Source organism: Hemitrygon akajei, chromosome 23, assembly GCF_048418815.1.
Source record: "Hemitrygon akajei chromosome 23, sHemAka1.3, whole genome shotgun sequence".
Lineage (NCBI taxonomy): Eukaryota > Metazoa > Chordata > Chondrichthyes > Myliobatiformes > Dasyatidae > Hemitrygon > Hemitrygon akajei.
The window spans coordinates 34,627,272-34,642,552 of record NC_133146.1 but is presented as its reverse complement, the minus strand read 5'-3'; the positions used below and the strand labels follow the sequence as shown (position 1 = coordinate 34,642,552).

The window sequence follows — 15,281 nt, the reverse complement described above, 5'->3', positions numbered from 1 at the left end:
GATAATACCGAAACCTAAATTGAATAAATATCAGAAAAAATTTATAAAAATTGCATTGGCAGTAGCCAAAAAAGCTATTGCAGTTACTTGGAACTCAGATTCATATTTAACTATGGATCATCGGAATAATGAAATATATAGCTGCATTCCACTTGAAAAAATTACTTATAATTTAAGAAATGAATATGATATATTTTTGAAAATTTGGCACCCCTATCTACAAAAGATAGGATTAAATATATAGGTTCTTTGAAGATAAAGTTATAAGTTATTTGGGGAAAATAAAAACTAAAGTTATTTTGAACTCCATGGAGCATGTGGGGATCCTCCGATATACAGGCAATCTTTCTATCTTTTTTCATTCTTCCTTTTTTCTTTTTTTCCTTTTTTTTCAGATAAGGATCTAAGGGGGGAGGGTTAAGGGGAAGGGGAGGGCCAATATTAATTTTTCAGTATTCTAATATTCTATTCATTTTATGTAATTCTCTTAAAATTTTAATAAATAAATAAATAAATTTAAAAAGAGAGGATTTATGGCTTGCACCTGAGACCCGGCTGGGTATTCTGTCAAAGGTGGAGTGCGTGGCTAGAGATCCACAATGTGCGTAAGGTTTCAGCGGATCTCGGCTGGCATTGATCATGTGTCAGTGGGTATAAAGGAGGAGTGTAGTAATCACAAGTTAGAGTCAATTCTAGACAAGCTTGAAATTGGAGGTAGTGAAGGACAACAAGCTCAGCTAACAGCTTTACTGGTTAAGTACCTGGATATCTTTGCAGTTGAAGAGGAAGACCTTGGGTACTCTGACAGGGTCAAGCATGAAATTCAGTTAATTGATGACAAGCCTGTTTCACAGCCATACCGTCGCGTTCCGTTGAATCAATACAATGAAGTGAAAGAGCACATCTCGAAGTTGATGAATAAGAGTGTGATTCAGAAGAGCAGTAGTGCGTATGCCTCACCTGTGGTGTTGGTCCGGAAGGCTGATGGTAGCATCAGACTGTGTGTAGATTATCGGAGACTGAATCTTAAGACCAGAAAGGACACGTTCCCGCTCCCGCGTACTGATGAGAGTTTTGATGCCCTGCGGGGAGCCGCAATTTTTCTCGTCAATAGACCTCGCGAGTGGTTCCACCAAATGGCAAGAGAGGAGCATGATAGGCATAAGACTGCTTTTTCAGCCCCGTTTGGTCTGTATGAATATCTTTATATGCCATTTGGGGTCTGCAATGGACCGGCGACTTTTCAAAGGCTCATGCAGGAAACCATGAATGACTTAGTTTTCCAAATCATGCTTGTGTACTTGGATAATATTCTGGTGTATTCACAGACTTTCCAGGAACACTTGGAGAGGCTCGACACTAGCTTAAGCGCCTCAAAGAGACTGATCTATAGGTAAAATTGGAGAAGTGTCATTTTCTGTGGTCAGAGATCAGGTTCTTAGGACACCAGATATCAGCCAAGGGGATAGACACAGATCCCGAGAAGGTCTCAGCTGTTCAACAGTGGCCAGTACCATCTACAGTTAAGGACTTAAGATCATTTCTTGGATTTTGCAGTTATCATTGCCGATTCATTCAGGGATTCTCAAAGATTTTAGTCCACTGCATGATGTAGTGAACTTGTGTACTAATGTAGGGAGTCCAAGTAAAAGAAACCGGCTGTTGCAACAGTCTTGGACGGAAGACTGTCAAACTGCCTCTGACTTGCTCAAAGAGAAACTGACCAGTTACCCGATCATTTGCTTCACCAATTTCTCCCAGCTCTTTATAGTGGAGACCGATGCCAGCAATCATGGGCTAGGAGCTGTGTTATACCAACAGCAGGGAGAGGCAAAGAGGGCTATTGCATATGCAAGCTGGCGATTAAGGAATGCCGAAAAGAATGATAGGAATTATAGCAGCATGAAATTGGAGCTGTTTGCACTTAAGTGGGCTGTAGTAGAGAAGTTTCGTGGATACTTGTTGGGTTCCTAGTTCACTGTAATCACTGACAATAACCCCTTATCCCACTTGAAAACTGCCAAGTGGGAGCACTGGAGCAGAGCTGGATGTCACAGCTGTCAGCGTTTGATTTTGATGTCCGGGATCATCCGGGTCAGAGCAATACCATGGCTGATGCACTCTCTTGGCAGCCATTTGCAGGGGAGCCTGAGACTGTCTCAGAAGGTGCGGAGTTTGATGGGTCTGTGGCGATCTGTAGTTTGATCAATCGCGGCATTGCGCTTGACCCGGCACTGGTTACCGCTGATCTTAACAGCTGTAGGGTTAAGCAGATTCGAGCCTGGGAAGCTGGTACTAGTGATGTAAGTGGTCCAATCCAAGGGAACACTCCAACCCTCCCAGGTTATTCTAATGGGGACTTGCATACTTTTCAGCAGCAAGACCCTGTGTTCAGTGTCCTAAGAGACTTATAGGATCAGAAAAAAAAGCCAAGTGGCCAGGAGCGTAAAACTCTGCCTAAACCTGTCTTGTCTCTGTTAAAGCACTGGGACAGTATCAGAGAGCGTAAAGGGTTACTGTATAGGGTAGTTGAGGATGAGAAGCTTGGGGAATGTTACCAGTTCTGGTACCTATCAGCTTGAGGAGCAAAGTTTTAGAGTACGTACCTGACTCCATGGGCCATCAAGGCATAGAACGTACTCTGCAGTTGTTGAGAAGCCGATGTTTTTGGGTGGACATACACAAGGATGTGGCACAGTGGATCAAAAATTGTCCACGTTGTGTGCTAACTAAGATGCGGCAGCCTAGGATCCGTCCCCCCATGAAGTCACTTCTGGCTTCCAGGCCGCTTGAAGTTGTAGCTGTAGATTTCACTGTGTTGGAGCCGGCAACTGACGGGCGTGAGAATGTCTTATTGGTCACGGACGTTTTCACTAAATTCACCCAAGCATTTCCGACTCGGGATCAAAAGGCCGATACCCAGCAAGGGTGCTCTTGAAGGAATGGTTCATGAAGTACGGTGTTCCTGAGAGATTGCATTCTGACCTGGGCCGTAACTTCGAAAGTAAGATCATAGCTGAGCTTTGCAAACTATACGGGGTAAAGAAGAGCCATACCACACCTCATCATCCTACTGGCAACGCTCAGTGCGAGCGTTTCAACAGGATGATGCATGATTTGCTGCCTAGGTTGCTTCCAGGAAAGAAGCACAGATGGCCAGAACATCTACCTGAGTTGGTGTATGCATATAATGCAACACCTCACGCCACAAACCGGGTATTCAACTTACTATCTGTTATTTGGGGTGGATCCCCACTTGCCCGTGGATGCTCTGCTGGGGCAAGAACAGACTGTGGACTGGAAACATGACTGGCTATCTGTACACCAGAGCCGACTGAGGGATGCGCATGCCAGAACAAAAGAATATTCTCAACAGAAGGCAGCAGAACGCATTGCCTGGCAGGAGGACAAAGTTTATTGTCCCAGAGTTGATGTGAATGCGCTGATTTACCTGAGGAACAGACCAATAGGCCGTAATAAGATCCAGGATGCTTGGAACCCAACCGTCTACAGGGTGGTATAGGCGCTGGGCAACACATACACTGTGGGACCTTTGGCGGGTGGGCCTAGCAAGAGGGTGAACAGGGTAGACATCAGGCCCTGAGAACCATCCCACTCCAGCTCCCCAAAGGAGATTGCAAACTCCAGTAACTCAGGCCCACTCACCCCTGGGGCAGGAATCAGATTCTGAGGATTCAGAAAATGGTGTGATAGTGGTAGAAGATATGTCAGAACAGTGTGTACAAAGCCTTGACCCTAGCCCAGAAAGCATATCTTCCGAAAATATGACACGTCCTGGGACTGAGACTGGAGAGCTGACGATGGCTAATGCAGGGGCAGAGGTCGGTAGCCCTCCTGGGGCAGCACCCCGTAGGAGTAAATGAGTAAATGCTGGACAGCACCCTCACCCTCATCGCGAACTAAGGTCAGTCCTTGCTGAGGCCTCCATAAGTCCGGCAGCCGTGTCTGAGATACTGGCCAGTCTTAGTTCAGTTCTCTTTAGAGAAGCAGTCAAGGAGATTAAAAGTACCCTTGTAGTGTGCAAGTAATCGAGGATGATTACTTGAATGCAGGGGAGAATGTAACCAGGCGACCATTGAATGCTATTCATTATTGTTAAAAAGTGTACTCAGGCATTCATCCGGGTAATGCTAGAATAGTTGTCTGTGCCTTTAAGTGGTGATGGTGACATCATTACACACGCCCGGGATAGCGGGAAGATCATTTTGCTTCCTGCTGCAGGCGCTGGTGGGGCTTTGGGATCAAGTTCCCCCAGAGCTACTGGGCTGGGTGAGGAAAGGTGAGCATTAATTTACAATATCCATGTGAATTCATTTATGCTTGTTGGCGACTTGGGACTATCGATAATTTGACATGTTTTACATGTGGACGGTTTAGATTTTCACGAGTAAAGGTCTCAACACTGGATACCGTGGCTTGTGTAAAGTTCCTTACCAGCCAAGTAGGTCAGTCTTCTTGTGATTTAACTACCAGGGAATATCTTGTAAAAGTTGTGCCAAACTGTACCTCTTGTCTAACTTTATAGTATCATGTCTGATTGTGCATGTAATTGCGTAACGTGAATGTTTAGTCTCCGTTCGGGGGTTCAGCACATGTGTACTAAAGAGTAGTAGATATCTTAGATAAGATGTATTTGCTTACGTTTTTTGCTGCGAGGTATAATGTCCAGGGTTGGGGGGATTCTAATGTTGTTTGTGTTGTGTTCCTTCAGAATTGCCACTACCGTCTTAGTACAGTATTAGTTTTGTGCGATTTTCTTTGTATTTTTATACTGCATACGCAATTGGTCGAGACACAAGGTTAAACACAAGGTATTGGATCAAAGGTTAAACGGAGATTGTAATGGCAGGACCTGATTGTAAAGTCATTCGTTTTGTTTTAAGACCCTCTTCTGGCACTTAAACATCTAAAACAGATGAAGGAATTAAAACCCGTAAAAGTAGTTGTTGTCCTGAGTGTATACGTTTGCCAGGCTACAACACATATATAGTTAGTTACCACCCCACCCACCCATTGCCAGACTCCAAGCCAACCTTACAATATATAGAAAGGTTAAATAGAACTTTTTTCTCCACAGATCTGTGTTTATAAAAAGAAGGTACAACATGTAAAGAAAGGATTCTTTCAAAAAGAAAGCATTCTTAAGGGTAGGATATACGAGCATTTGGAGAAGTACAGTCTACTCATGGATAGTCAACATGGCTTTGTGAAGGAAGGATCATGCCTCACGAGCCTGATTGAGTTTTTTGAAGAGGTAACAAAGGAAATTGATGAGGGTATGGCAGTAGATATGGTCTACATGGACTTTAACTAGGCATTTGTCAAGGTCCCTCATGAGAGACTTATCCAGAAAGTCATGAGGCATGGGATAAGTGGAACCTCGGCTGTTTGGATAAAAAATTGGCTTAAAGGAAGAAAGCAGAGGGTAGTTGTGGAAGGAAAGTATTCTGCCTGGAGGTCGGTGACTAGTGGAGTGCTACAGGGATCTGTCCTGGGACCCCTGCTATTTGTGATTTTTATAAATAACCTGGATGTAGAGGTGGAAGGATGGGTGAGTAAGTTTGCAGAAGACACGAAGATTGGAGGAGTTGTGGATGGAGCTGCAGGTTGTCAAAGGTTACAAGAGGATATAGACAGGCTGCAGAGTTGGGCAGAAAACTGGCAGATGGAGTTCAATCCGGATAAGTGTGAGGTGATGCATTTTGGAAGGACAAACCAGAAGACTCAGTACAGGATTAATGGTCAATTACTTAAGAGTGTGGATGAACAAAGGGACCTTGGGGTTCAAATTCATACATCCCTCAAGGTCACTGTGCAGGTTGATAGGGTAGTTAAGAAGGCCTATGGGATGCTAGGCTTCATTAACAGGGGGATTGAGTTCAAGAGTAGAGAGGTCATGTTGCAACTCTACAAATCTCTGGTGAGACCGCACTTAGAGTATTGTGTTCAATTCTGGTCACCTCATTATAGGAAGGATGTGGCAACTATGGAGAGGGTGCAGAGGAGATTTACCAGGATGTTGCCTGGTTTGGAGAACAAGTCATGTGAAGCAAGGTTAGCAGAGCTGGGACTTTTCTCTTTGGAGCGTAGAAGAATGAGAGGGGACTTGTTAGAGGTCTACAAGATTATGAGAGGCATAGACAGGGTGGATAGTCAGTACCTGTTTCCCAGGGCACCTAAAGCAAACACCAGAGGGCATATGTACAAAATTAAGGGAAGGAAGTTTAGGGGAGACATCAGGGGTAAGTTTTTTACACAGAGGGTTGTGAGTGCCTGGAATGACTTGCCAGGGATGGTGGTGGAGGCTAAAATATTAGAGGTATTTAAGAGCCTCTTGGACAGGCAAATGGATGAAAGAAAAATAGAGGGTTATGGGGTAGTGTGGGTTTAGTACTTTTTTTTATGGATTGGCACAACATGGAGGGCTAAAGGGCCTGTACCGTTCTGTAGTGTTCTATGGTTCTATGTTTACACATCAAAAAGCATAAATCTTAACTGAAAGAAGCTGGAAGTATGGGATTTATATGCAGAAGAAAAAAAAGGTTTAATCTAATCAGGACTTATGGAAATATTCAAGAAAAGGTCCCCACACCCTTTGGAACTTTATGTCCAAATTAAGGAGTGAATAATGAATATTTTCAAGGCATAAACAGGACATAATATCTCTGAGCCATTGAGCATGAGTGGGTGGGGCAGCATCTCTCCACCTAAGAAGGACTGCGCGTCTGGCCAAAAGAGAGGCAAAAGACAATGTACGACGTTTGATCGGACTCAGATGTGTGTCAACCTCTCCCGAGGTGCTGAAAAGAGCAATCAGAGGATTAGGATCCAAATAGTAATTAAGTATGTGGGATAAAGTTAGAAAGACATCTCTCCAGTATGTCTCCTAGCCAGGACAAGTCCAATACATATGAATAAGAGAAGCCTTGCCCCCTTTACACTTTTCGTAACAGGGACTAATGTCTGCATAGATACGCGATAATTTAATTCTAGACATATGAGCCCTGTGTACAACCTTAAACTGTAACAGGCAATGGCAAGCACAGAATTGAATCCCATACATCATCGGATGGAGGAAAATTTAAATGTTGCTCCCAGGCAGTTCCAATTTTGTCAAGGGGAGATCACCTCAAAATCGCTAACTTATCTCGAATAGTAGATATTAAACCTTTACACAATGGATTAATGTGAAGAAACAAGTCAACAACATTTTTGTCGATCACCTCAGGGAAATTTGATTCTAAAGGGTTGATGAAATGTCTAATTTGGAGTTATCTAAAGAAGTGAGTGTTGAGTAGGTTGAACTTTACAGACAATTGTTCAAAAGATGCAAAACAATTGTCTATAAAAAGATCTTCAAAGTACCTAATGCCTTTTCTGTGCCAGACTTGAAATGTTAAATCGTGCATAGAAGGCTGAAAGAGATGATTGATATTGTAAGATAGGAGAAACCGTGAAGACCATTATACTTTCTAAACTGAGCCCATATTCTCAAAGTGTGCCTGATAACAGGGTTAACACTTGGTTTGGGTGGATGCCAAGTAAGTGCGGATCCAAGTAGTGTGGAGATAGAGAAATTTTTATTAGAGTTCAATTCCATTGCCACCCATATTGTGCAGTCAGACTGATTATAAAAGTAACCCCAAAACATAAGACAGCGTATGTTGGCTGCCCAGTAATATAAGCGGAAATCGGGCAAGGCCATACCACCTACCCTTTTAGGTTTTTGAAGGTGAATTTTTGAATTTTTTAAAAACATGTGTGACTATTCAGACATTCTCACACCCATCAGCTGCCGGCTCAAGCTCAGTGAAATCTACAGCAACAACTTCGAGCAGCCTAGGAGCAAGAAATGATTTCATGGACGGACAGATCTTAAAGTGTGGCACCTTGGTTAACAGACGATATGGACAATTTTGGATCCACCGTGCCACATCCTTATGCAAGCTCATCAAAAAACATCTGCTTCTCAACAAGTGAAGGGTGCGGGTGATGCCTTATGGCCCTTAGAGTCATGTACATACCCCAGCACCTCACTGCTCAAGCTGGTAGGTAGCAGAAGCTGATAACACTCCCGTGCTTCTCATCCTCATGTACACAACAGGATAACCCCTTACGCCTCCTGATACTGTCCCAGTGCTTCAACCGAGACAAAATACATTTGGGCAGAGCTTCATGTTCCTTGCCAATTGGCTTTCCATTTTGGTCCCTTGAGTTTCTGAAGACACTTAACAAAGGTCTTGCTGCTGAAAAGTGTGCATGTCTCCATTGGAATAACCTGGGAGGTTTAGGGTGTTTCGTCACAGTAGACCACTTACGTTGCTTGTATCAGCTTCAAGAGCTCGAATTTGTTTAACCTTACAGCTTTTAAGACCAGTAATAACCAGTGCCAGGTCAAGAGCAGTGCCACAATTGATCAGGCTACAGATTGCCACAGAGCCATCAAACTCTGCATCCTCTGAGATAGGCTTCAACTCCCAAATGGCTGCATAGAGACAGTATCAGCCATGGTATTGCTCCAACCTGGAAGATACTGAACATCAAAGTCAAACACTGCCAACTGTGAGATGCATTTCTGCTCAATTGCTCCCAACTTGGCAGTTTTCTAGTGGGATAATGGATTATCAGTATTAGTAATTATGGTGAATTTGGACCCAGTAAATAACCACATAAGTGCAAGCAGCTCTAATTTCATGCTGCTGAAATTCCTATCGTTCTTTTCAGCATTTCTCAATCGTCGGCTTGCATATGCAATAACCCTCTTTGACTCTCCTTATCTGGTATTAAACAGCAACTAGTCCATGACTGCTTGCATCCATCTCCACTATGAAAGCTTGTGTGAAATCGGCAAGTGGTGAGTTTCTCTTTGAACAAGTCAAAGGCAGTTTGACATTCTTCCATCTAAGACTGTTGTAACAGCTGGTTTGCTTTACTAGGACTCCCTGCATTAAGGGACAAATTCACTAGATCATTCAGTGGGCCTGCAATCTTTGAGACTCCCTGAATGAATCTGCTATAATATCTACAAAAGCTGAGAAATTATCTTAAGTCTTTGACCGTAGATGGTACCGGCCACTGTTGAACAGCCGAGACCTTCCCGGGATCTGTGTCTATCCCCTTAGCTGAAATCTGGTGTCCTAACCACTTGACCTCTGACTGCAGAAAATGACTCTTTTAATTTCACCTTCAGTCCTGTCTCCGTGAGGCATGAGGCTTGTATTACTGTTGTTGTTTCATTGCCTGATGTGTTGTCTTTTGTTCTGCCAAGCATGGTGGGTATGTCATGTTGGCACCGGAATGTGTGCTGACACTGGCGGGCTGCCCCCAGCACATCCTTGGGGGTGTTGGTTATAAACACAAGTGACGCTTTCCACTAACAAGAGAAAATCTGCAGACGCTGGAAATCCAAGCAACGCACACAAAATGCTGGATGAACTCAGCATTGATGGAAAAGTGTATAGTCAACGTTTCCAACTGAGGCCTTTCACCAGAACTGCAGAAAAAAAAGATGAAGAGTCAGAGTTAGAAGGTGGGGTGAGGGGTGGAAGAAGCATAAGGTGATAAGTGAAACTGGAAGGGTGGGGGAGTAGTGAAGTAAAGAGCAGGAAATTTGATTGGTGAAAGAGATACAGGGCTGGAGAAGGGGAATCTGATAGGAGAGGACAGAAGGCCATGGAAGAAAGAAAAGGGGGAAGAGCTCAAGAAGAAAGTGACAGGCAGGCAAGGAGATAAGGTGAGAGAGGGGTAAGGGAATTGGGAATGGTGAAGGAGGGAGAGGTTTTACCAGACATTTGAGAGATCAATATTCATGCTATCAGGTTGGAGCCTGCATAGATGGAATATAAGGTGTTGCTCCTTCAACCTGACTGTGGCCTCATCGTGACAGTAGATCAGACCATTGAGTGACATGTCAGAATGGGAAGGGGAAGTGGACTAAAAGAGTGGCCACCGGAAGATCCCGCTTTTTCTGGAGGACGGAGCATGGGTGCTTGGCAAAGCGGTCTCACAATCTACCCGATATAGGTAGAAGGGTAGGTGATGTAGTGGAAAAACCAGAAACGGCGAGGAATTTTCAATCACGAGAGGCTGAGAAATCCTGATTGTACTTGTACTCAAGCCACTGAAAAGCAACATGCATGTGCAACAGATAGTTCAAAGAACAACCGGGCTATTAGCCTTGATGACACGATAATCTGAAAGGAAGAATAAGGAATTCTGACTGCAATTATTCTGTTCTACCATTGCAACCAATGCCAATGCTTACAGGCAGATAGTGTTGGTGAGACTTTGTATGAAGTATTGTTTTGGCCTCCTGACCAGAGATTGGATGACCTTGCCGTAAAGCAGGCATTCCCAAACATTTTTATGCCATGGAGCCTTGCCATTAACCGAGGGGTCTGTGGATCCCAGGTTGGGAACCCCTGCCATAAAGGGAGTGCAGCAAAAATTTACTAAGTTCATGCCAGGGATAACTGGGTTCAGGTTAACTAGTAGACAAAACCTGCATTGTCTAGCATTCATAAAAATGAAAAGAGATTGCATTGGAACCTAACATACTACTCTAATCAATCTGTTGTTGTATCTGAAGGAGGTGCAATAGGAAAACACGAATGCAGTCTGCAATACCAGAGAAAAGGGGGTAAAAGCTGAATGCTGGTAACGTCAGATACAAGTTCAAAATGCTTGAATCTAAAATAGCTGAAATTCCTGTTGACTCTTGAAATTTGTAACATGGCCACCCAGATGATGAGGTGTTGTTCCTCAAGTTTACAAGTGAGCAAGTTAGAGTGGGATGAAGAATTCAAATGGCAGGCAACGACGAGTGCAAGATGACATTTATGAACCGAATCAGGTGCTTTGCAAAGCAGTCATGACATCTGTAACAGATTTCTTTATGAAGGGAAGACCACATCAGGAACAATCAGCTCTGCTTACTGAATTGGAATTGTTAACTTTATTACCAGCACTAAAGGCTGGAGTGAAAGTTCCTTAAATGTTCCTTGAACTGATACTGTTCGCCATAGTGTGCAGCAAGAAAATCACCCACACTTCACTACTGGTGTGAAGGCTTAATTCATAACATTTTATTGGTTACATTTACACTCAGTTTTTGATATTACAGAACATTTCACAATATTGAAAGGAAAATATATATGAATGACAATAAGATTTCAAATTAATGTCTGATTTAAAAACTCCAACCATTGGAAATCCGAATTCTGAACAGTAAAAATTCTGAACAAATACACAACAGATCAGGCAGCATTTCAATCTTCAATCTGATAAATCAAATTTATTTTCCATTCCATGGATACTGAATGGTCTGCTAAATGTTATCATAATTTTCTGCTTTAATAACATAATATTTTAATATTTTTAACATTTTTAGTCTGCTTTGGTGCTTTTTCACTGTAATTTGCATAAAGATTTAACTCATTGGTGCAGCAGGTAAACAACCACTGTACATAGACTCTACTACAAGTTGCAAAAATTTCATCTGGAATATTATTGCATACAAACTAAAATTGCTTGGAATAGAACATTCCATCCAATTGTGTCATGATCAGTTATTACTCCTTTGAGGAAAAAATGGAGTTCAGTACTCTCTTTTCTTATTTGAGTATTTTATAAATCATTTCATTTTCTTTCAGAGCAAGCTTTCTTAACATGGAAGTTGGATCAGATGGTACTTCTTGTTTGGTGCTGTCACACAGTTTTACTGAGAACTCCAGCTGAAATTGGACCCATGGAGTAATAGGACTGGGAACTTACAGTTGTGTTTATATGCTACTGCTTCTGATGCAGCCGTAGCTTCAGATGTATCTGAAATAATGTCACTTCAACTCAGGTGGAAATTGTAGAATTGATGGGAGAACCAAATATTGAAGACGTTATAGACACAAACTTAAGCACATAGGCTTCAGAAGATTACCAACGAAACATGCATTAAATGTGTTTCTATCGATGTATTGACCATAATATCAGACAACTCTAATAGTGAGAAATGAATGAGGAAAGACCCTTCCACGGGCACAGTACACCCAGATCTGTTTGGGATCTGTTTGAGCCTAGGTAGCAGGGCATAATTCAGAAAGAGCATTGAGATATTCTTCATTGCCAGGATCAAATTCCAAGGCCTTTTCAAAGCACGCAACAGCCTCATCCTTCTCCCCAGCCAGCTGGTGCACCATCCCAAGAACACCAAGGGCGTTGCTGTTTCTTGGATTCCTCTCAATTTGTTTTCCTAAGATCTTTCTCAAGTTACTGTCACAGAGCTTCCATTGTTTACTTCCATGATGGATTTTAAGTCCGTCCAGGAAATAGATGATGGAGTTTGATTCAGATCCTTTGTGGTGCAGTTCAAATAATCCAACTTGTAAAGCTAGTGCCTGCTTATGATCTGGAGCAAGATCCTCCAAGCTCAGCAGATTCTTGTAGATCTCCTCTGCTCTGACTGCTTCTCCATTTTCCAAGCAGATTCCTGCAAAATCCAGTTTTGCAATAATAAATGATGATTTGAGTTCAAATGCCTTTTCAAAGTGATATTTGCACTTACTGATCAACTCAGCTTTCTGTTGAAATGCAGCTCTGTCAGGATAGTTACAGTCTGCTTTCTTTTTCAGAGTGAATAGTTTTCCCCTGTAACATATACCGATTTGGTGGTGTAAGAAAGACGAGCATGGAGTAAATTCTAGAGCTCTCTTCAACAGGCCTATTGCGATATCGACAGCTTGTGCTATTCTGTAAAACTTTGCAGCATAACGAAGCACATATGGCAGATCTGGGGACTTCCTCAATGCTTCTTCAACTAATTCATTTGCTTTCTCTGCTTCATTGAACTCTTGCAGCTTTAGGGCCAACATAACCATGGCCACCGTGTCATCTGGGTCAAGCTCCAGCACCCGTCGCAGATACGTCACACATTGATTCTGCTCCTGATTCTCTGAAACACCAGAAATTGTCTCCAGACGATAAAGAGCAGTCGCATAGCCCATCGTCCACTCCACATTATTAGAATCTTCCTGCAGAGCCTTGTTAAAACATTCCTTTGCTTCCTCATAGTATTCAGCAGCAGAACTCAACAATGACCATCCCTTCTCCCCGTACACCTCGGGTATCATTGCTGTATAGCAAGGGCCATCACTGAGTGGTTTACAGATCATCTCCAGCTTGTCGAGATAGCACTGGGCCTCGGTCAGATGTCCCATGTGGTAATGCACCCAGGCAAAGTTTCCATAGGTGATGATGCTTCTTCTTTCTAATTCATCTTTGTGGTTCTCTCTCCAAATCTTTTCAGCTTCCTTTAAATTTTGAATTGCTTCTTCATAGTCGCCTTGCTGACAGTTTACAAAAGCAAGATGGTTGTAGGATGTTGCTTGATATTTTACACCAAGTTTTATAGAATCTTGTAATCTAAGCTTCATATCACTGAAGTCAGTGTTGTCCTTCTGTGGAACCCACGTGAAGTGACACTGAAGCTGGCAGAGTTTCTCAAACAGGGATTCCTTCAGAGTGTTGCTGCATGAAAGCACAAAGTAATCAAAGATTATTGATGTTCAATTGATTCATATCCTAACTGTTAAATTCTTGGATTGACAATATTAGCAAATTCTGAATTCCTGAGCTGGGACATAGGCAGAGAGAGATGGGTGCAGAACAGTTCGATCCCTTCCTGATCAGACCAGTATCTACCAGTTGGTGATTAAACCAGTGGTAAACAGTCTTGGCAATGGAAATACCAACCAATATGCCAAGACATCTGGCTGAAAATAATTACTGTGTTCAGAAGATGCTGAATTAATATGTTTTAAATTATCCAATAGGGCAGAAATACTTGTCATTTAAGGGTTGGGTCAGCCCAGCAGTTTATTTACTCAGTTGCTGGGAATGGGAAAATAAAAAGTATTTTCCTGGAATCACCTCAGCCAGTTGTTTGTCATTATAATGCACTTCCCATATGTATCTCATCAATTTACTTAGCATCTTAAACTTGGGAAGGTCTTTCCCAATATCATTCCAGTTGCATAACATGACTTCATAATTTAATCTTGTCAATCCCACATTCTAAAGAATCTGTGATCATAACCTCCGGCACACATCATTACTGAGGTAGGGCGATCAGAACCGACCCCACAGGTAATTTAAGCAAAGTTGCACAAAGCTCCAGATTCAATTTCCAGATCTCCCTACAATTAAAGACTCACTTCCTGCTGCTCACTTTGATTATCATTCACTGGGTTTAATACTTTCCTTCTGTTTCACTGCTCCTCCACAATTCCAAAGTTGTCCACGTTTCCCCACTCTGAACTCCAGATTCTGCAGTTGCCCCACCTGCATTAACCATCATAGTACTTTGTAGATTTTAGTCCCTATCTGCTCTGCTCACTGCATCACTTATTGACATCTATAAACTTCAATATATAACTCACTATTACTGAATGTTCTCGATGATGAAAAGCCATTTACCCAATGCAGATTCTTTGAAATGGAGGACATGTTTATTTATTTGTCTCTTGGAGCTGTCTCTCCTCATGAATTTCAGGGAACTGGACTACAAACCTTGCCTCAAGTCATCATTTTCTGGGAAGAAGAACATGATCAAGTCATGTTCTTAGCCTCCCCCACTAACTCCCAGTAGTCCGAGTTCCCAGGATTAAGTAAAGTTTCCGGATCACAAACTAGGATTCAAAGCCTAAATCCTTACCCTAAGTGATTGCAAACCCCTTTCCCAGATGTCTACAGATCACATTAAGTTTGACTGATCTGGTCATCCATGCTAACACTACTGACATTTTCCGAGCATGCCCTGACTTCTAATAACATTATAAAAATGAAAGGGCTTACTCACTTCATGGTGCTGTTTGAGATTCCGGCTGTACTTCAGAGGACTGGAAAAACTATGTGACTGTTCAACATGATAATTTCTGGAAGCTTTTATAATCTGGGGCTGGACAAGTTGTTGACTGAGAGTGGAATGGAAAGGGAAGCTGGAAAATGTAATTGGCAAGCCTGCTCTTCCCTTGAAAATTCAACTGGTCATTTGTTTCTTCAAAACAGGAAGTGCTAACTTAAACAACACCCAGGTTAACCCCTTTATATGCTAATCCTGCCCACTAGTTAGAATGAAGACTGGAGTTCAGAATAATAATTCCAACAGTCCTAATTCTTTCCACCAGTTAGAGTGAAGAATTGAGTTTAGAATAATAATCCCAAAGGTCCTTAAAGGACTGAAGATTCACAGAATTATTTGATATCTTCTT

At 42.4% G+C, this 15,281-nt stretch overlaps 1 protein-coding gene across 1 annotated transcript; it reads right to left on the bottom strand.

Annotated features, from left to right (window-relative positions):
- Nucleotides 1-11,093: 11,093 nt before the first annotated feature.
- On the bottom strand, nucleotides 11,094-14,985 carry LOC140715333 (interferon-induced protein with tetratricopeptide repeats 5-like). The gene is made up of 2 exons (XM_073027385.1): nucleotides 14,870-14,985; nucleotides 11,094-13,539 (listed from the first exon to the last, which is right to left on the bottom strand). Exons 1-2 carry the CDS (start codon nucleotides 14,872-14,874, stop codon nucleotides 12,090-12,092), a joined length of 1,455 nt encoding a protein of 484 aa, XP_072883486.1. The 5' UTR covers nucleotides 14,875-14,985; the 3' UTR covers nucleotides 11,094-12,089.
- Nucleotides 14,986-15,281: the final 296 nt, after the last annotated feature.